Source organism: Syzygium oleosum, unplaced genomic scaffold (assembly GCF_021117445.2).
Source record: "Syzygium oleosum isolate NSW1041296 unplaced genomic scaffold, Sole_v2.1 Sole_v2.05, whole genome shotgun sequence".
In the NCBI taxonomy this organism is placed as follows: domain Eukaryota; kingdom Viridiplantae; phylum Streptophyta; class Magnoliopsida; order Myrtales; family Myrtaceae; genus Syzygium; species Syzygium oleosum.
Window position 1 is genome coordinate 12,987,908 of NW_026607489.1, and position 20,834 is coordinate 13,008,741.

General features: G+C 41.6%; 4 protein-coding genes across 9 annotated transcripts in view; 1 reads left to right on the forward strand and 3 right to left on the reverse strand.

The window, feature by feature from the left end:
• Nucleotides 1-606: 606 nt before the first annotated feature.
• The window catches only part of LOC115678252 (uncharacterized), a 54,466-nt gene continuing 34,238 nt past the window's right edge, over nucleotides 607-20,834 (reverse strand). Inside the window, exons 2-3 of one of the 2 annotated variants that reach the window (XM_056311951.1) lie at nucleotides 2,300-2,720; nucleotides 607-1,318 (exon numbers count right to left, since the gene is read on the reverse strand). In XM_056311951.1, the coding sequence (XP_056167926.1) occupies nucleotides 813-1,318; nucleotides 2,300-2,693 (900 nt within the window). In that variant the 5' untranslated portion in view covers nucleotides 2,694-2,720 and the 3' untranslated portion in view covers nucleotides 607-812. Of the gene's footprint in view, nucleotides 1,319-2,299; nucleotides 2,814-20,834 lie in introns of those variants that run through there. The other variant, XM_030601589.2, reaches the window with a different exon arrangement.
• Nucleotides 3,429-9,924, reverse strand: LOC115678426 (serine/threonine-protein phosphatase 7-like). 5 transcript variants are annotated; one of them, XM_056311945.1, is made up of 14 exons: nucleotides 9,858-9,924; nucleotides 9,412-9,579; nucleotides 9,266-9,316; nucleotides 9,019-9,183; nucleotides 8,342-8,935; nucleotides 7,495-7,962; nucleotides 6,998-7,138; nucleotides 5,982-6,083; nucleotides 5,499-5,570; nucleotides 4,966-5,172; nucleotides 4,825-4,896; nucleotides 4,708-4,740; nucleotides 4,082-4,625; nucleotides 3,429-3,926 (listed from the first exon to the last, which is right to left on the reverse strand). In XM_056311945.1, exons 2-13 carry the CDS (start codon nucleotides 9,562-9,564, stop codon nucleotides 4,359-4,361), a joined length of 2,325 nt encoding a protein of 774 aa, XP_056167920.1. In that variant the 5' UTR covers nucleotides 9,565-9,579; nucleotides 9,858-9,924; the 3' UTR covers nucleotides 3,429-3,926; nucleotides 4,082-4,358. The 5 variants fall into 5 exon arrangements, with proteins under 5 accessions (XP_056167920.1, XP_056167921.1, XP_056167925.1 ...); XM_056311946.1 differs by lacking the exons at nucleotides 9,266-9,316; nucleotides 9,858-9,924 and having other exon boundaries at nucleotides 9,412-9,804; XM_056311950.1 differs by lacking the exons at nucleotides 3,429-3,926; nucleotides 9,858-9,924 and having other exon boundaries at nucleotides 4,521-4,625; nucleotides 5,037-5,172; nucleotides 9,412-9,804.
• LOC115678478 (uncharacterized) lies at nucleotides 11,011-12,812 on the forward strand. Its single transcript, XM_030601880.2, has 3 exons — nucleotides 11,011-11,339; nucleotides 11,995-12,094; nucleotides 12,510-12,812. The coding sequence occupies exons 1-3, from the start codon at nucleotides 11,075-11,077 to the stop codon at nucleotides 12,580-12,582; spliced, it is 438 nt and encodes a 145-aa protein (XP_030457740.1). The 5' UTR covers nucleotides 11,011-11,074; the 3' UTR covers nucleotides 12,583-12,812.
• Nucleotides 17,439-19,548, reverse strand: LOC115678280 (transcription factor MYB72). The gene is made up of 3 exons (XM_030601626.2): nucleotides 19,244-19,548; nucleotides 18,878-19,007; nucleotides 17,439-18,689 (listed from the first exon to the last, which is right to left on the reverse strand). The coding sequence occupies exons 1-3, from the start codon at nucleotides 19,374-19,376 to the stop codon at nucleotides 17,762-17,764; spliced, it is 1,191 nt and encodes a 396-aa protein (XP_030457486.1). The 5' UTR covers nucleotides 19,377-19,548; the 3' UTR covers nucleotides 17,439-17,761.

Genomic DNA, 20,834 nt, shown 5'->3' on the forward strand with positions numbered 1-20,834 from the left:
TTGAAGGCGAAGAAAAGGTCAAAAAAAGAGAGAGAGTAGAATTATGTACTTGTTCTTTCAATTGTTGAATGAGCAAATTCACTTTTTCTTCGTCAATCTGAAAATGATACCATGTTCGATCCAACTGAACCGCAAGTTATCCGATTAAGAATTATTTAGATTAATTTGTCTTTCATTCTCAAATTAAGATCAAATTATCCCAACAATGGTGCATTATTGGCGTAGTCGATCGTTATGATATCTTTAAGCTTGTGGTGACTGGGAGATGCATTGAGCAACCGCAGCTACTAGGAAAAAATCAGCTTTCCTCTGAACAATTTGCTGCCCTTTAGTGTGGGTGGTCAGACTTTTTACTCGATGAGCCGATGATGATTTCTTGTTAGAAAGAACGTTAATCTATGAGGAAACACTCCAAGATTGTGCCGCAAAATTAAACAAGTAGAGCCAGTCATTACAATGATACACTCGGGGATGGAAAAACATCCAACCTCGTACAGGAACAGCAAGCCCACGGATCACTTGCTTACAGTGACATCCACGTTCGTTGTCGTCGAGTCGACTCAGCTTCGATCAACAGCCGAAACCAGCAAAACTGGAGAAAACTGATACCCATAAACGAAGAACGATTTATTATTATCTCCCAAAAAACATATCTCACAACATAAGAGTCAGTGACAGCCTATGGCACAGGACTTCTAACACTAAACGCAAGAACTGCGAAAAGACTAGATTACAGGGTTTACATGAAACATATAATATTCATGTCAGCTATGCACGTCAAAGTTTCTCACATCCCAAGTAAATTACTTGAACTATTCATCCTCCTCATCATCAACGAATTCCTCCTCTTCCTCTTCCTCTTCCTCATCCTCACTTTCTTCTTCTTGTTCTCCTTCAACATCCTCATCATCTGCAATGAACCCTCCCAGCGTTTCATCGTCTTCTTCATCCTCTGAACGAGGACTTCTCTTCTTCTGAGATGTTTGATCACTTCTTGTACTCTTGGGGGGTTTCACTTTCCTGTTGTCCTTGGATCTTGTCCAGTAAGATGGTTTTTTAGCCTTTCTCACAGTAGCCAAATCATCCTTCTCGTCTTCGCTCTCGCCAGTCCACTCATCATCATATCCATTATTGCCCTCAACCTGTCTCCTCTTTCTCCTACCTCTGCGCTTCGCTTTTGTCCCTTCATCTTCGTCCCCACTATCATCATCACTGCCTTTACTCAGGTCCTCGAGAAACCAATCCCAATGCTTTGCATTGCAAAGCATTTGCTTAGGATATTGATCAAACTCATGTCCAATCACGAGAAAACCAAACTCTGCATCCACCAAATAAGATACTGATCTTGACAAATGCATCATAGTAGCAACAAACAGCAAACTACCTGTCAAATGACTTCAAATCTGCCTCTAACATAAGGCAAATTTTTATATTACCACATTATCAAGCTGACAAAGGAGAAAGATTATCCCATTTCAGGAATATTTAACTCACAAAAAAGCAAAGCTTTTCCAAAGTAAAATTCATGGACAACCTCAGTCCCTTATCGATAATTACCTAGTTAATGAAAGAAAGAGCATGTCCAATTTACGCAACCAACTTATTCTGTTTAAAAGCAAATGTGTTGGTTATCCACATTGCGGAAATTTATTTCCACCAATTGTCTACCCAACAAAATTTTGTCCAAAACTCAAACTCACAAAATACTGCCGACCCTCTCTCAACGCAGTGGCATATTCAGACGAACAAGACTTCAATTCACATGTCCAAAAGTTCAAAAGAAATTAAATCAGTCATCCCGAACCATGTTCAATCATTTTGTAAACATTTCTGGATTACACCTGTTCTCCAAAAACAAAACTAAACACAGTCAACTATCGCGAGGAAGATACAAAATAACCTACCAACAGGGTCAATATTCAAGAAATCAAATTTTTCTCCTGATCTATTGACTAATTGCTCATTGCATAAATACCGAATCAGGCTAAACCAGCTCCATAGCAAGAAACAAGCTAAACTTCGCTCCAAAGAAACAAGCTTGAAATCCTAGACTTTAGCGGGGTCATTTATTACAGAAGGAGAAGCCGACTATCCGGTCATTCAAAATCGAACTCACAACAATGAAAGAAAGCGCCAACAGCTTTCACAAATTACAGACACGCAAGAGCTCGACAGAAAAGAAACTGCGTGCCTTACGTGCTTGGTCTCCATCAATTAAGCTCGACTAACCTCCTCTTTCAGCAATCAAAATGAGCAGAGACCAAATTTTGGAAAGTGAAAAGAAAGCTACACAACTAACCTTTCACAGGGTCAATACTCGACACATCAACAGATTCAGCACTCTCTGCCAATTCGCTCTCACATTCCGAATTCCTCTTGCTTCCACTTCCACCTCCGCCTCCATCTTCAATCTTCCTCGGATCAAACCAAACGGGCCTCCTCCCCGAGATACAGAACCGGTCGCCGGCTCCGAATCCGCCGCTCTCCGACCTCCGATACACCCGGACCCCTCCGCCGCTACCGCTCCGGACCCACACCGGGTTCTTCCCCAGGACCTGGAACGAAACCCTAGGCTCCGCCGTCCCGTCGTCGCCGGCTTGGAGGAGAAGGTGCTTGCGCGACACGCTTCGGTCGTCGGTGTCGAACCCTAGTCCTCGGCCGAAGATTGTCGCCGTTGAAGCTCTTTTGAGCATGACCTTCGAACCTTCTTCGCCTTCAATCTCCATGAGAGAGAGAGAGAGGAGAGAGAAGATTGAAGAAAGAAAACGCGCGAAGAGAATGAGCGAGCAAACGGTCAGCCAGTGAAGGGGGAGCGTGGCGCCGAAACATCAAAAACGGAGAGTCGTCTGCACGTTTCACCAATGATGGGGTGGAACGGGTTGTCGTTTTGACTGTTCATATCTGGGAAGTAAATTTTCGTTGGAAATCCTAATACTCGTCGTGGAAGTGAAATTAAGTCCTATAACTTTCAAAAATACAATTAAGTCCTAAAACTTATTACGAAAGTATAATTAAGTCCTAAAACTTTTAAAAAGTGCAATCGAGTCCTAAAACTTATCAAATTAATCTAATCAAATTCTTTCGTCGATTGCACTTTTGTGACAAAGTTTTAGGACTTGATTGCACTTTTTGAAAATTCTAAAACTCGATTGCACTTTTGTGACAATTTTTATGATTTGATTATACTTTTTGAAAATTTGAAGACTCAATCGCATTTTCACAACAAGTTTTAGGGCTGCCATTACACTTCTTCCATTGTAGGCCTCAAATTTCCGTTGTTTCCGTAATTTCCTCCTCCCAACTCTTTGGTCACAACAATCAAGACATCTATCTCGCATGAAGTTCCCAATGGAATCCTTCTGGTCCTAGCTCGATACTAGTTTTGACGGAAGAGATTGAACTCATAATTTTTACTGTCTAAAAGGATAGAATCAAAAGAAATTATCTCATTCGTATATTCGCTCTTCATCAGCTAGCTTGCTTTTAAGCCAATTCTGACGCAAATTGCACATTTACTATTGCGATACAACATAACTATCGTCAAGGTAATAGATATTCATTCCCAACAAAAAAAGAGTCGCTAAATGGAGAGCGACAGTGTGCAACGGACAGAATCGCCAAGCCAGTTGATTCCTGCGTAAGCTTGTGAGAGCAGAAGCTCTGCACTGCACAAGAGAGCGGAACTGGTTGACCTCGAGTGTGCACTGTTCCAACAATCCTTCCTCATTTGTCGCACCCAATTGTGAGTGAACCGCTCCAAGCCATCTCCGACTGGCATGTCTTTCCTCACACAAGCGGCAAGTCGCGTATCAAGCTCCGCTTAGCAACCCGTGCTTCCTAAGTTAAGTTTGAAGGCCAACTCGGGCACGGGCACTGATAAAGTCCGTGAGGCCTTTGACATCAACCCGGCAGCTTGAAATCCCCATCTGAACATACAATCAGTTAGCACCAAAATTTCATTCTCAAGATATAAAAATCGAGATCAATGTGATCTCAGTAGATATAGTCGAACCCTCTATTCTGTAAACCAAATCACATGCACATATCGTGCCAGATCCAAACCAAAATTAACTGCAGTTACCTCCAGGGTTGCACTGAAGTAAGCTGAACTGCTGACCGCTCTTCCAGAAAGCTGTTAAAAGGGGCGATTTCATACAGCAGAGCTGCATAGTTCCATTGCAAGTTGTTGCTTAAACTCTCTGTTCTTGTAGGAATTCTCATTGTCCAGGCTGGCATACCCATTTCTAGGGAGTTAATATCGTCGTCTCTGTCACATCATTTGAAAAAGATTCTCTTTCTCAGTGAAACACTTGAAGTTTAAGGTAGAAGCCTCCAGACCAAGCGTCTTCCCAATGAACCTAGTTCTTTGGACCAGCCCGACTTCGGACTCTCTTATATGTTATTATCTGTTTAGAAGCATGATGAGGAGCAGCTCTTTTATAACTAGACCTCGATTCATATGCTTCTTGCTCTGCACTCCCCTCTGCTTTAAGAGAGCCAGTTGGGGTGAAGGTGGAACTTTTCTCCACAACTTCAGTCCCGTCAGGGTTAGAATTTTTGTCAACTTCAATCCTGTGTTCTTCTCCAGGATAAGCAACAGTCTTTCTTGATTCCATCTGTTTTATCTAGTGAATTAAAAACACAGGACCAATAACAATTTACACAAAGTCTTGCCCCAGACAATGAAGAATGCAACTTTGTACTTACCAACTCATGCATACGATTCCTACTCTCAGCATCCTATAAAGAATTTTATGTTAGAATTATGAATTTTGCGAAAAAAGAAAATAATAATGAACTTCATTAGAGGTGGGCTTCACATACCCTTCTTTGGAGCTCATGTTTCAGTGCTGCAATCAATTTCAATAAGTACTTGTAAGCAGACTTGTGAGGTTCCTGTGTTGTTGAAACATTTATTAAGACAAGTATGTCATAGAACCGGAGCAATTCTAGCAGATCCATCACCTGGGAGTTGGGAGATAAGGGCAACCCTTCGACGTCAGGAACTTCTGAAAGCTGAACACACTGTGGGTTACCTGCTTCATCTGCCAAAAACACACTCCAAGAAGGGGGATTATCAATCCCGACTGCCCCAAAATCAACTTCAGAATTCGTCCCAGCCATACAATGCAAGTGATCCATTGCAATGGAATCACCCAAAGCGTCCAGACTCTAATATCAACAGAAAAAATGAAACTAAATTTTAGCGCAACCAGTTAATCTATCTTCTAAGGGCTCATGAGATCACAAAACTAAGAAATTAGAGCATATATGGTAAATGACATAGCATGCACCATTTAGGCATTAGCATACAAGATAAGCTCGTTTATGTTCTTATTTGACAAACTCCATACACTAGACATTTATAAGAACTAAATATCAGACCTTTCCGTCTATAGAAGATAGTTGGCAACACCAAGAATCGCTGCCATATCTAGAGTCAAATATTTGTTAAAAAATGGAGATTTGCTTGTTTCCCCTAAAAGCTACTAACTTACCATGGATGTCGAGACTTCTTCTTCATATAAATCCACCTCATCTTCATTGTTTCTGACAATGTAATGGCATGCCTGCACAATGGATTCCACCATATGGATTAGACACAACTACCTGATGAAAGACATAAGATATTTTAAAGAGGCTATTGCCTAGGTGGCATCTTCCTTTCTTCCAAAAGTAAGGGTCTACTCTAGAGTACAAACCTCAAACCTAAGGTGGTTTGAATTAAAAACAGGAGATACTGAAAGAATTCACACTATTAGAGTAACAGGCTTATGGATAGCCTATCTCCAAAAGAGAAATAACTCATCAAAACTTGGGCCTGGACAATATTCGTAATATGCCGACATTTGCATCACCAAAAAAATAAATCCCCACATTCATAACTTTTCTGCTAACTATCCTAGAATGCAAAAATCTATATTTGATTCCTGATAAAGTAATATGCATAATTTCACAGGTTCAGACCGTAGCATCTATACCTTTGGTCTATCTACAGCTCTGAATGAGCAGAACACAGGAGTAAAACTGGGTGGCTCCAAGATAGCATATGCTCCTTCATTTATTCCCATCTCTTCAGGAAACTGCACGACAAAAACAGTGGCAGAACCAGTTTAGATATACTAGTCTGATTGCTCATGCTACAAGTGTGCCAAATGAAAGAAAATACATGAAATATTCGCTTTAAATAAAAAAGGAGAAAACAAAGTTAAAAATTTTGTGCCAATTTGGGAAAAATCAATGCCAATGGATGGATCATTGAACCGTTTATTCAAAACAAAAACTGAAGCCTCAGGAGCAGAGATCATAGATGCCAGTATTGTGATTATTAAGCTCCCTAGCAACCAACATCCAATGGGAAAAAGAAGAAAATATCAAAGTGGAAAAAAAAAATACACGGAGGAGGTGTGGCCAGTGGAAGTGGAAGAGCATTTGCAGAAGAGTGGCACAGACATTATGGTATTAACTAACATGGATGTTTCTTTTCAATTATTAAATATTCTCTTAACTATCTTGACTCTTCTGGATGGCGACCGAAAGATAGACAAAATATGGAATGACATGAGAAATTTCATCAACAATAACTGCCTCAAACTTTCTTAACAAATGGTAAAGATGCACAGCAGATATCCATATTCAACTTATCAAATAGGAGCTGAGAGTAGCTATGATTCTGAGAAAATCAACGAATATTAAATAAAAGTTTCTGCCATTTTACATGTGCTGACGTTCCTGTTTCCAATTCTTCCCTGACTCCTTTTATCAAAAAACAATCAAACAGGAAACCTTGGAATTTATCTTATGAATTCAATGACACTTGGTGGCATAAATAAAGCTTGTGCGGTGCAATATGAAACTCAGCTTCAAGACAGTTATCAAAAAGAAGGCTCAATATCAAGGACCAAGGAAAGATCCAAATAAAGCCATAATTACATGTTATCAAAACCAGTTACTGTTAGCAACTCGAAGTAAAAAGCAAGGAACCAAAAATGAGGACCTGCGTATATTCTGGAGCACTGAACAGAGTAAATAGCTTCCCTGATAGTCCACTGTGATCCTCACTGTATCCTTTGGACAGTGCTTCTAAAACTTTTCGACAAGCCCTTTTTCCAGGCCCTTCGTGTGATCTAATAATGAACTGCAGCAAGATAGCCCTTAATAATCACTCAGCTCTCATAACGCACACACAAAGAGTAAAAGCCTGAGACTCAAACATGACCAAAATCATAATCGAATGAAGACCAAAACTAAAATTCAGCGAGGCAAGTGTATAATGCCGGTTAACTTTCTAGTTTATATTTTTGAATCACAGTTCATACCATTTCTTTAATCATCACTTCATGCTCATATTCAAAAGAAAACCATAGACTGAGCATGTAGGGTATTGAATTTGTCCAATGCCCATCACTTACCAGCAAGAACAAATGTACATAGGCTAAGCTACACCATTAAAAACATCTGCATAAATGACATAACTAGAACTATTCACATTACCTTCAACTTAGACTGGCTCAGAAAAGTCTCTGTGCAATCAGGGCCCCACCATAGACCTGCTTGGCGTACTCTTTTTTCCCTAAGACCTTCAACAGATGATGGGTCTGAGCAGAGCACGTCGTTCAAGATTAGAGAGCCTCCATGGATATGATCATCATCTAGAGTGTCTATAGTGTATCTATTAACTCTAGAAAGTTCATCCAAAGAACCAACCGTCATCAATCCTTTGATCGACTTGGAAGAAAGAACTCGTGTGCTTCGGAATAGCCCTCCATGGGTAGTATATACACTATTGCTTATTATCGAGGCCAAGGGAAGGTTTTTGAAACATCCCAAAAACTTCTTATAGACATAGTCACCTTGATCACCATATTTGGTCAGCACCTCGTCCTTAAAGCCACAGGATGATGAGAAAGACTTTGTTTCATGATTGCCACGGAGCAGACAGACTCTACTAGGCATTACTATCTACACACCAAATATTAGATGTAAATAATCATAGTCAACCAACATAGAAAAGAGCACGTACGTATCTGTTCAAGTACTAAATTTGAGAGAGTGGGAGGGGGTGGGGGGGAGTGTGGCATAATGACAAATAGGTATAGACAGAGGAAGAGGATGCCAAATGGGAAAGGACCCAAATCAGAAACCAAGGTATTGGAAGGTGTCGAAGCCTACATTAATGCCAGTAAACATGTATATGAAGACATGACACTCTCTCCGACACCAATCTTCATTCTTTCCAGGTTGTATTTTGTAGGGTCTATGGAGACAAAATTGCTCCTTTCTCAGAGTATGCTCCTGCAGAAGTATCTACTCGTTACAGACAAAGGAAAAGATGGCTTACCTTCCAGGCCAACAACACGAGAAGTACTTCCAAACCCCATGGCTCTTTACCGACATAATTACCGTTGAAAACAAAGAATAGTTTCTCCGAAGGCAGACCGACATGGTCATACATGAGAGACAATAAGTCGTGGTACTGTCCCTCAATATCACCAATTACAACCACTCTTGAATCCTCTACAGAGCAATTAATAATCACGCAGTTTGGTTCTTGACTTAGAATGTTGTCGGCTGAATCGATCAATTTGTCGACCACACCGACAGGCATAACAAATTGAAAGTCTGAGGGGACACCTTCCCATGAAGATCTCTTTAGTGCTAACATCAAATCTTCAACCCAATCCAAAGTTACTTCATCATTTTGAGGCCAAGATATCGAGGCACAAGACATTGACTGTGATAGAAGTTCCACATTATCATTTTGTTCTACCAATTCTCCACCCATAAAATACTCCTCATTCTTCACTGCGATCCCCATTAGTTCGTCCACGAACACCTGTCCTTCCATATTCAGAATGTGAACATCCTCATGGTTCGTTTGCATTGCACAGTCCATCATGCTCTCACTGATCCCCGCATCATCAGTCTCGTTAAACTGTTAAATATGCCCGTTAGAAAATAATCTAAACTCAAAATCACTATGTGTGAGAGTAGGCTATTCTATTTTTTCGGCCTTACTCTTTCAGCAAATTCATAATGCCAAGCACTGCCAGCGTCCACTTTTCTATCAGCAATGGCACCAGCGATGTCCTTAATCCTCGACATCAACTGAACTCTATGATCATCTAAGCCCTCGTGCGACATCCTACTTATGATATCTAGAGTTTCCTTGCATGTGACCACCTGCACCATATCGTTCTCCGAGTCAGCATGCATTAACACACAAACCTTAAGAGTTCGCTAACATAGCGCAATTTCGACCTACAATATCGTCAATAGTAGAGCGCAACGCCCTAGCCACATCAATCTTCGAAACCTGCCAGGCCAAAATTAGCATGTAAGTCAATGAAAGTCTAGGCAACGGAAAAGAGACCGTTTCATAAGTCGGGCAAAATTCCGTTTTCCACCCACCCCCTGGAATTGACCGCCGACGACCTGTCGCGCGATTTCTCTCATCGTCACCAGCTTGTGCACTTGCTCCTCGCTCAAATTCGCAAAGGACATCAAGCTGATGATCTCCAGAATCTCCCGGCATCCCCGAACTTGCTCGTCCCGCGGCTCCATCGTGACCGGCCCGACCTACAATCCCCCCACAGAACTTCATGAACACAAAAAACGTCCAGCTACGGATTCAGCTACGGAAATCGAGAGAATCCTCGGCTGTTTCGATCACAGACTAGATCGACACGGCGGCCTCTGAACAGAAACTAGACAGCACGGGCCACGGCGATCGACTCAAAGCATGCTGCTCGCTGATGAATTCCAGAAATCACAAACGATGACGGCGCGATTGACGAGAGGGATCGGGCGAGCGTGCGAAGCCGAAGCGTACCTGGAAGCACTGTCCCTGAGGGAACGGTAGAGGGAAGCGAAGCGAAGGGGGGAGTTTCAAAAAAACTGGTGCAACGGGGCGCGAGGAGACCCTGCAAAGCGAGGTGTCGTTTGATGGAGAGAGCGGGGGGGGCAAACGACTCGCCGACGCCGCGGACGGGATTGAGTTTTTAGTTAGGGCAAACCACGAAACGACATCCGGGTTTTTATCTCATCTCGTCCGGTGCGTGCTCTGTATGATCTTGTCAAATTTACGGAAAGGGTGGATTACATTTTACCAAAAGTTTCTAGGGATTGTGGTATCTCGCCCACCCTAACATTTCAATTTTTGCAATTTGACATCCCGATTTTATTAAATTTATGGTAGTGCATCTCCTAACGTTGACTCTAGCCAAATTTTTCTCGCATGTTTGAACATCTAACTAGTTATGGAAGACAAACAGATCATATATATATAACATAGAGAGTGCTGAAACATATGTCATTATTCCATATCAATGTGTATTTGATGTTAACTTAGGGTCAAATTATTGTCGGCACTTTAATCACATACTCTCACGTGTGATATATATTTGAATTTTTTTGCTACTTTTTTGTATGTATATAATTATATGATGAATTTTCCCTCAATAATCAGGCATGTATTATTGCGCATGATAGCCATTTCAAACAAAATTTGGCTACCAAACGCATCTTTAAAGTATTAAGTATTGAGAGGGATAAATACAATCGAAGTTGTAATCTCAAGTGTAGTAACCTGTCGTAAATATAATAATACGTGAGCGAAAATATGATTGTTATCTGGAATTATGTTTTGGAAATGAAGCGAAATTGATCAAGTATAGAAAATATCTCTTTTCAATATAATTTTTTTTATGTGAGGTAACTACGTATCCAAAATTGTTCGAACGAAAGGGAAGGAGATCGATAAAATCGGAAAGGAAAAAAAGGACGTCATAACGCGATATTTTATTTGTTTAAGAGAGCTTGATTTTTCCAATTATTGCAATAACTATGCCTTCACGTGATTGTAGTTTAATTTAGATATCTAATGTGAAAATCACACGTTAATCAACTTCTGATTTTGCACATTATAATTGAAGAACTGACGCCCCGGACCCTCGTAATTCGGATTCGGGTCGGGTTCCAGCTCCGACCCACACGCCTTCGCCTCCTTCATCGGCTCGACCCTTTCTAGGGTTTTAGCAGAATCTCTGCAACTCCAATCGGAGCTTAAACAAGAATGGCGACCAAATCACTGATCCGAAACGGAGCTTCGCTGGCGAACCGGCTCCTGACGAATCCTCTCCTTCGCCGGAACCCTAGCCCGACCCAGCGCGTCGTTTCTCCGAGCTTCGAGATCGCGCCGAGCCTGTTCCCTTCCGTCCCCAAATCCGACGCCTCTCTCCATCTGTACCAGAGCGATGTCGATTCGCTCGATCGAGTCCCTTCTCACCGTTTCCTTCATCCTTTCGGCCTCCCGTCTCTTAGCTTCTTCCTACCGGACGGTACTCTCTCTCTCTCTCCGTGATTGGTATTTGATCTTTTGTTACTTGTTGATAGCTACTGCGCTATTGCCTTGTCGATAGATATTTCGCTTCCATGTGTAGTAGGACCATGGAATTTGCATGGCAGGTGTTTGTTTCGAGTTACTGGGATTACCGAAAATTTGGTTTTTTTTTTTCTTTCTAAAATGTGGTTTCTGGTGAACTTGACAGTTTTAAATTTGATGAAATGAACTGTTAACGACTATCTTAAGCACTCGAATGCATCGTCCTCCCTGTGACGTTAGTGGGGTTGGCATGATAGTTCATTTTTAGCTTAATATTTGACCGGCAAGCTTTCTGAGATACAGAGTACTCCCTGCTTCTTCAAGGCTTAGCTTTGTTTTCTTTTTAACATGACAGTGTTTCTTCTATTTGTGATGGTATAGATTGTCCTGTTTTCGCAGTCACTTTTACTATATTCAGATTAAGATTGGATAATGTTTGTGGCATCGGGCTTTGTGTAAGAGGTGACTTAATCATCAATAATCTGCGGATACCCTGTTGGATTTGGTTGACAACCCACATCTCTCTCGCTCTCTCTCTTCTCTCATATGCTTGCTTGTCCAATACTCTTCTACATTCTCTTAGTGTTTGCAAGGTTCGTGTTCGTGTGCAGGTGATATGAACTCATCGAGTGATCCAATGCTCTTATCCACAAAGCGGACATACCAGCCCAGTACCATTAGGCGTAAGAGGACACACGGATTCTTTGCTCGGTATGGCTTGCTTCCTTCTTCTTCTTCTCTTCCAGTATGCGTGGTTGTATGTGAGCTTGCCCGTCAATGTGAGTTGTTTGAATCTGGTGACTGTGCCTGAGGAAAGAAAAATAATGGACTAAGATAAGACTGTTAGTTTGGAACTAGATGGAGAAATCAGTCTTAACTGGTGAATGACTCAGCTACTGTCTCGGGGAGGGTTATATACTGATCATACTGTGATTGCTATAGCAAATTGATGGAAGGCTTCGTTCACAATAGCTTTCTGCCTGTTACTGTTTCTCTCACTTTCGTAGCATTGTCTGTCCTGCTTTTCAACAATATATGTTCCGTATGGACGAGCTAATTGTTGGTATGGAATTGATATTATTTGAAAATTTATCTTATGAATTGTAACACTCTGGTACATAAACAGAAAGTCAACCAAGGGTGGTCGGAGAGTCATTGCTCGAAGAATAGCAAAGGGCAGGTCAAGAATTACAGCTTAGTATCTATGTGGCCTGGTTGCTATCAGTATCATTGTACACATGTACCTTCCATGACGATGAGCCAATTTTTAGTTAGAAGAGTCCGCTCAAGGATAGCTCAGCATGCTACTAAGGTCCCATGTGGAATGTGAACTCATTTCTCACATGACAGCAATTTTTTTTGTTGAAGTCTTCTTCCTTCTCTGTCATGCTCCTTGGAATAATCCTTTAAGAATTTCTAGTTGCTTCAACCATGTGTCTGTGTCATCACAGTTTGCATCCTATTTTGGCTCTTCTGGAAATTATGCAGCAATGACTTAATTTATCATCAAATTTTAAATGCCCGGGATATCTAATCTTCAGGGTGAGCTTTCGAGGGGAGCTCTGAATAATGTTTGGCTCTATGTCAGTGATTCACCTACTTTGCTTTTACTTAATTCTCATCGAGTTTTCCATGGTTTAAATTGTGGTATTACTGATGCTTTCCAAAGTGACTTCTAAAAGAAGAGTGGATCTGGTGATTACTTTGTCTGATCATACATAGCTTGATAAATTGAATTTCCAAGGTTGACTTGAACTTGTTGATGCCAGTCTTCTTTTCCTTTTTGCACATTGTAAAGCTTTTGCGTGCAGGCATGATCTAAACTGCATCATTTTCTTCCCCAAAACCTCTCAATGTCATTGAGGCTAATGTTCATCACATGACGAAGACATTTATAAAAGAAAATAAGAAGTATGATCCTTGATCCCCTAGTTGCCTCGACAGTCGGTCCTCTGAGTTCCAACTTCTGTCATCTAAGAGAATATCATTTAAATTCATTTTATCAGATCAAGCAAACCACTGTTTCAAGAAACAGCCACATTAAGATGGTCTCATAAATTGCACCGTGGTATGACTAGCATCCTGTGCTATATGAGAAATCAACAGATGTGGCTTCGCAGCTCCCTCCTTTGCAGATGGCACAGAAAGTCGCCATGAAGATTTCAATGCCAGGTTACATTTGCTCGAAAACCCGATCAAGGGTGAGCATCGGCAAGCCCCAATATCATGAACAGATAAGCACATGCTCGGGCTGGAGCAGGTGAAGTCTGGTTTTGCACCTAAGAAATATCATTGTCGAACCCGGCCATGGCAAAGTGTTAATTATTAGGGATGATTGGTTCTAGGGTGAGTCATTTTCCACCCTAGAATTGGATCGGGTAGGGTTGGTTTCCAATTTGTGGAATTGGGAACCGGTCCACCTGCTCCTGGGTTCAGACCGACTGGTCCTATCTGGTTCCCAATAATTCCGTTTTTGGTTTTTTGTTTTTTGTTTCTTCTAGTCCCTACATCTTGAACTCCAAAAGTTTGGCGTTGCCTTTGCTCGCGTTTGGTGATGTTGCTTCTACCATCTATTAGAGCAATTGTACCTGCATTATGTTACGATGAATTCAAAAGGTTTCATCTTTCATTTTGTTCTTTTCTGCATCAGTATTTGTTTGTCCTTCCATATATGTCTTCTCGGTTAAAGAGTTATAAGTAGGAGTTTCCCAATATTAAAAGAAAAAAAGGAACATTATTTTCGGTTTTTCGTTAAATAAATGTTTAAATGATCGGGTTGCGGCGTTAATTGATGATCGACTAGTCTTCCATTGGATTTTGTAGTCATTATTCTATTACATGGCATCATATCAACATATGCTAAACAATAAAAACTACATATATATATATATATATGAAAAAAAAATTTGTAATTATATTACTCTATTTGTGCTGAGAGTCGGAATGAAACGCAACCCAAGCATATTTACTCTTTAAGAGAAAAAGAATATAAAAAAAAAACATATCGGTCCGATCCAAGTGGTTCATGCACCTAGAATCGGGAACTGCCGGTTCCAATCCAAATTTTGGGAATTGGAAACCACCCAGAACCGGTTGGTTTGGTTTTCCCAGGTTGGAATGAACTGATACTCACCCCTCTTAATTACCGTTATCTTCTTCCTCTCTTTTTGGTGAAAATCTGAATTGTAACCACAAGAGGTTATTATTCATTCTTGTCATTTGTTAATGATTATAGGCTTAGTTTGTTTTGTGAAAAATATTTTTGGCATTTTGAAGTGTTTGGATCGCTTAGGAAAATGAGTCAACGGAAAACTTATGCTTTAATTGAAGAAAATGATTTCCACTTTCAAAAATCAAAAATCATTTTCCATATATGACGATATTTACTCTTAGACTCGAAACTTTGCGCTTCAACACAAAAAGCCAATGCTCATTTTTGGTTACTTCGTAGCAGATCCAAGTCTAGAGGCTGAGGCCAGGCCACCGGAGTCCATCGAGGCCAAGCTCGAATCCAAAGAGGCTGAGCCTGAACCCCAGTGCCCAAACCCCGGTCGACAAAGGTGGGGCTCAAGACATTGGTACCCATGTTCGGGACCTGGGCACCCATGGCTAGGTTCTCAACACTTGAGCCCTGGTCCACAGAGGCGGAGCCTAGGAATTTGGTATCGTTACTTGGCTTCCTAGCGGCCTAGCCTGAGTCCACGAAAGCCGAGCCTAAGACCTTTGTGCCTGTGGCTTGTTCCCGGCGCCCGCGCCTTGATCCATGGAGGCTGGGCCCGGGATGCTAGTGCCCGTATCTGAATATCCCGCACTCAAGCCTGGGTCCATCGAGGTCGAGGCCCGGGACCTCGATGCATGTGCCTAAGTCCCTAGTGCCTGGGCCAGGTCTTTTAGACTGGGCCTGAGATCCTGGTGCTTGTGCTCGGGTCCCTAACACCTGAGCTCAAGACTCCAGTGCTCATACCCAGATCCCCTGTGCCCAAGCTCAGGTCCATCGAGGCTAGGCCTCGGTCCATCGAGACTAAGCTTGAGACCCCAGTGCCCGAGCTCAGATCCCTAACACCTGAGGTCGAGACCTTAGTGCCCGTGCCAAGATCCCCTGGGGCCCGAGCTCGGGTCCATTGAGGCCAAGCCAAGGACCAAGTCCTCTGCAGTTGAGCTTGAGTCCATCAAGTTCAAGCCAAGGACCTCGGTGTCCGTGTCCGAGTACCCATGCCGGGGTCGGACACTAACACCGGGGTCTAGGTCCCTGGTGCTTGGTTTCTCGGCTATGTACAAGTCAGTCGCGCCTAATAGTGTATGTCTATTTTGGAAAATTAAATTAGATTTTCCTTATCAAACAACAGAAAATATTTTCCGGTTGTTTTTAGATTCAGCCAAATACCGAAAAATATTTCCATTTTCCTGTAAAAAGACTTTATAGAAAATATTCTTCAGAAGATGTTTATGCGAAACAAACTGAGCCCAAATACTAGTTATATTGTTGCGAATGTTTTTGCTCCGAGCTGCTCGTCTCTGAGTTTAGCAGTGACAGTTGCATCTGCATTTTCCGAGATTTCTAAAACATATAATCCTCCAAGCGTAAGAATCATCGTTCCTTACGTTCACCTATGTCTTAAATCTTAACATACTTCTCTTGCATTTCAGTTGGACGCCTTGTCCGAACAAAAGGTATACCGCGTGCCAATCATGTCACATGACAGTGAAAAAAAACCAATTAAAATTTGAGAGATATAAGACAAGAATGCATATCACACAGGTAACATAATATATCGGGCACACCCGTGCGACGGACGCACATGAAATACTCTTCGGCATTGCATGGTGATCACTGATCAGTAACATTCAGGACCAGGGTTTGTTTCTCCCTTCAAAAAAAAGTCGAGGGTGATGTGACCTACACCGGTCAAGGTCAAGAACCTCCTTGAACTCCTCCGTTCCATTGTTATGTGGTTCCTTCTGTCCGCCAGCATCCTTGCCTGTCCAGTTCACTTGGTTAAATTTTCCCACAATTCAATTCCATCACCTCTTCTTTTTGTTTTTTGCCCTTAAAAGGACCCCGATGGAATTAGGGACTACTAACGCACAACTACTTTTACTTTCTGTCATCCTCTTACAGAAGGGAACTAAGAGTGCAATCTCACAGGTTCATGGGTCGGTAAGGCCTTCGCGACTCGCGACCGACTCTAACCCCCAAACGCAAGGCGCTGATCGAGAGAAGCGGGTACGAGGAGCCGAACCATGTGCCTCTCGGTTGTCGAAAACCAAAGCGCAATGCACAGAGACTGTCGAGCTGAAACTGAAGAGGAAACCCGGACATCATGAATTTTTTTTGCAACTTCTAATTATAGAAAGAAGAAAGGCATCAGCACCCGATATTTTCTGGTACTCAGTCTTAAGTGTATGCAGATAGAATCATAAGGATTCGCGGGAATTACGTCATGTTAGGACGCCACTCACTCAAAATTCACTAAAGGACATTGCTCGCTCAAAAGTCAACTCTCTACACGAAGTGAATGCTTCCCCTTCAGATATAAGCGTACTGTCCTCTCTCTCTCTTTCAGGGTCTCCTCCCCCACTTCGACGTACTATGTGCTTACTCCTATACATAAGATCACAGACTGACCTACAATTGACTTAAAATGTGGTATGCCATGTTATAAGTGAGCACTTAATTAATGGAAAATCAGAATATACATGAAGAAAACTTTGCACAAACGCTCTCATCCATCCCTAATTTGAAGCAAGGTGAGAAGGTGGATAATTAAAAATCATTAGATCAATTATTAATAACATTGATTGTGTGAAACTTGTTTCCCGTTGCCATTGTATGCTAGAATTACTGTTTAAGAATCTGCCGGACAAAGTTTACTGATCGTTTTATGAACCGGTCTTGCCGAGAAACTACTGACATATTCCAATAACAAATCAGTTCTAGTAAATATACATAGCACTAGAATCGCTCATGGCAGAAAACAATTGTCCAAAAGAGAGAGAGAGAGAGAGAGAGAGAGAGAGAGAGAGAGAGAGAGAGAGAGAGAGAGAGAGAGAGAGAGAGAGAGAGAGAATGGTGTACATATATGTGGGAAAACACTTGACAGGAGTCACAGGTTTGTGATATACAGAAATGTAGTAGCTTATAATAAGGTGAATAAGCATGTGCAAGAACTTACAACACATCTTTATGAATCTGCAGTGACCATTTATCTCTCTCCAAAGCATGCATCGACATGGATGCCAAATCATAGGTGTCCCAGATCCAGTATTTATCATGCTCTTTACCTTATTCAGAATATGTCTTTGAGAAGAAATAAATGCATTATTTTGCATTTAACGACTGTCGTCCATGAACACCACCCACCCCCACATGATCAATTTCTATTTGGAGTCCAAGGTTGTCTGCTGATCCCAGGTGGATGTGAGGCTAGGGTTCATACCAAATGGGCCACTTGATGATAAATCTGCTACTAGAGAAGATGAAGAAGATGACGACATCACCGATGCATCAATGGCATTGTTGCACTCCATTTGATTGATGACAGTAGGAATGTACGGGGGATAAATTTCTTGACACGACGATGGAGACACTGTTGGAAGAAGAAGGCATGATGATGCTGAGAATTTGGCGCCCAGTGGGTCTAATAACATTTCTTGTGAAGAAGAGGAAGAGGAAGTCGTAACCGGTATATTGCAGAAACCACCGTCGATGATCTCATAGAGCTTTGGCATCGCCAGTACCATCGGTGAGTATTCACCATAAGGTTGGAGAATCTCACCAGGATCCACGAACTTATTATCTCCGTTGTCAGCGTAGTGTTCAGCGCCTTCGCTTGGGAAAGGTCGATCTTCTTGATTCGGATCAATGATTTGATGAAGCGGGTGTCCGAAAGACAAACCTTGATCATACAAAGAAACTAAGCTGTTGCCTGACAAATGGGAGATCTGATGTGGGTAATGGACCAAATGATCAAAACCGAAATTGGGCACTTCTTGTTGTTGTGGCGGATCGAATTCAAAGTTGCCTTGACAAAGATTTTGCATCACATGAGGTAGGGTTGAAGCAGTAGTACTATTAGGTGTAGGGAAATAAACCTGGTCCTGTACTGGAGATGCTAAGATCAGGCTAGGGTTTGAAAGGAGAGAGAAAAACCCTTCTTGATCAGCAGCATAAGGATTGTGGATCACATGATGGTGGTGGTGATGGTGATGATCATGAGACATGAGCTTCTTCTTGATGCTTGAATTCCAAAAGTTCTTCACTTCATTATCTGTTCTTCCAGGGAGGTGCTTGGCTATTTGAGCCCATCTGTGTAAACACAAAATTTATTGAACACAAAAAACAATGGCAGGAAAAAAAACATAGTATTATATACTTATAAAAAAATATCAGTCCGACCATATATTCTAATTTATCTAAAGTTGAATTTTATCTTATAAAACCCGGATAAAATAGTAGTAGAATTTTCCATAAAGTGTTCATTTATATGAATGAACCTGTTGCCCAAAATGCTGTGGAGTTCAATGATGAGAGCTGCTTCCTGCTGAGAGAAGCTGCCACGCTTCAAGTCAGGTCTGAGATAGTTTATCCATCTCAGTCTACAGCTCTTTCCACATCTCTGAAGGCCTATAATTCAAAGCAAGAGAAAAATTATATAGTGAAACAAATGATGAGTTTATGGTAATTAAAGACCATAGGACCAAAAAAGGGCAAAAGGAATACCAATCAAGATGGTGAATTCAAAGAATGTGCGTGTATGAATTAGTTCAAAAACTTCATGAAATTCTAGAGTTAGCAACATATTTTCAAGAAGTAATGCTGATCCATGCATAAGAATGTGAAGGTATATATACGATCAAAACCTGCATGCTTAGGAACGGAGCTCCAGCATCCATGGCCATAAGTGGAGATGTAGTTTATGAGCTTCTCGTCTTCTTCAGGTGACCACAACCCCCTCTTAACCTTCTGCTTGTTGCAGCATGAATGGTGTCCCATGTCTCTCTCTCTCTCTCTCTCTCTCTCTCTCTTCTGTGAGAGCAAGCCGATGGCCACAAGAGAGAAGTAATTGGGGTACTTGGTATTTAAGAAAAAGTGAAGAGGAAGAGAGATGACTTCATCAGCTGGGATCTCTGTAGCCCTAGAACCAACAGGTTAAAAGTCATGATTCTTCAAGAAAGCGGCAGACAAAAAAGAAAAAAAAAAGGAGTGAGATACTCGCTAGAGAGAGAGACAGAGAGAGACTTGTTATTATGAATTTAATATCGTGTTGCAGTACAATATGGCCGATGGTGGCCCAAGATTTGGAGACATTGTTGGAGGGAGGGAGTGAAAAAAAAGAAAAGGTGAACTTACCCGAGAAAGTATTGGGTGCTGCAGAAGGAGTGCCACGTAAGGATGGCTCCACTACACGCGTCAAGCATTCATGCAATTCAGTCCTAATAGACACACACAAGAGCCAAGACACTTTTTTTTTTTTTGGTAACCAAGGATCCGCTACCATTCCCCGGGGACGAGCCCGCACGGGTAATCGGGGTGCCTATACCTCGGGGGAGACTAGCCCAGCAACCCACCGCTAGGGCCCCCCACTTATAAAACGGAACTGAGCGGGGATTCGAACCCAGAACCTCTAGAAGGGAAGGAAAGCGCCCACCAACATAGCCGAGACACTTTTATTTACATAAACATCAAAATCAAGGTGTGATCGACCTTTGAGAATGCCCCTCCATTCAACCGTGAATTGAGCCGGAGCTAGGGTTAGAAATATGGTGCAAACAAGCACCTCTGGCGGAATGCACGCATGTGATCATCGCTAACTTTGCCTCTTTTCCCTATAGGGTGATATTTGGAGTTTACTCGAAGAATTGGAAATACTTCAAATAGGCTATTTCAAATTTACACATCGGAAAGTCATTCAAAACACAAAGTTCAAAAAATCGATAGATATAACATAATTTAGCGATGATTCGTAAAGAGACCCTTATGGTGTATCGATGTAGGGAAGAATCATCGGAAGAAGGACTTTGTAATTTGTCTCTTTAAGTCTTGCTCCGGACTGACATATAGTTATTATTTATGTTAACATGAATGGTTGGTTGTGATTCAAAGACAGGAATGTCTAAAAGTATCATCTTCCTCAAGTCCCGGCGATGATGCTTCCACAACATTACTAATCAAGCAGGTGCAATATTTCAAGATCTACTTTCTTAGAGCTTCCGTTATACTTGGACCTCTCTTAACTTTTAATGACACAACCCCCTGGTGAAAATCATGATTTCCGTTCGAGCAAAATTAAGAAAATTTTTGCCCTTGTTGGAATTGGTTTTGCAGGGAAAAAGAGTGTAATTATTCAATTATTCGAAATTTTGTGATTTCAATATTGTGTCATGGTTCACCAAACGATACTTAAAAGGATTTAACCGCACTTCTTTAATTAGCTAAGGGACTTAGCGAAAC

Bases quoted from the DNA above. Each gene is read 5' to 3' on its own strand.
- LOC115678280 (XM_030601626.2), bottom strand. From the start codon at position 19,376: ATGGGACACCATTCATGCTGCAACAAGCAGAAGGTTAAGAGGGGGTTG. The intron at 19,008-19,243 runs GTTTTGATCGTA...TTTGAATTATAG, and splicing joins CTCCGTTCCTAAGCATGCAG to GCCTTCAGAGATGTGGAAAG. The intron at 18,690-18,877 runs GTTCATTCATAT...GTGTTTACACAG, and splicing joins CACAGCATTTTGGGCAACAG to ATGGGCTCAAATAGCCAAGC.
- LOC115678478 (XM_030601880.2), top strand. From the start codon at position 11,075: ATGGCGACCAAATCACTGATCCGAAACGGAGCTTCGCTGGCGAACCGG. The intron at 11,340-11,994 runs GTACTCTCTCTC...GTTCGTGTGCAG, and splicing joins TAGCTTCTTCCTACCGGACG to GTGATATGAACTCATCGAGT. The intron at 12,095-12,509 runs GTATGGCTTGCT...GTACATAAACAG, and splicing joins ACACACGGATTCTTTGCTCG to AAAGTCAACCAAGGGTGGTC.
- LOC115678426 (XM_056311945.1), bottom strand. From the start codon at position 9,564: ATGGAGCCGCGGGACGAGCAAGTTCGGGGATGCCGGGAGATTCTGGAG. The intron at 8,936-9,018 runs GTAAGGCCGAAA...CATATTTAACAG, and splicing joins ATTATGAATTTGCTGAAAGA to TTTAACGAGACTGATGATGC. The intron at 7,139-7,494 runs GTAATGTGAATA...ATCTTGCTGCAG, and splicing joins TGAGCCAGTCTAAGTTGAAG to TTCATTATTAGATCACACGA.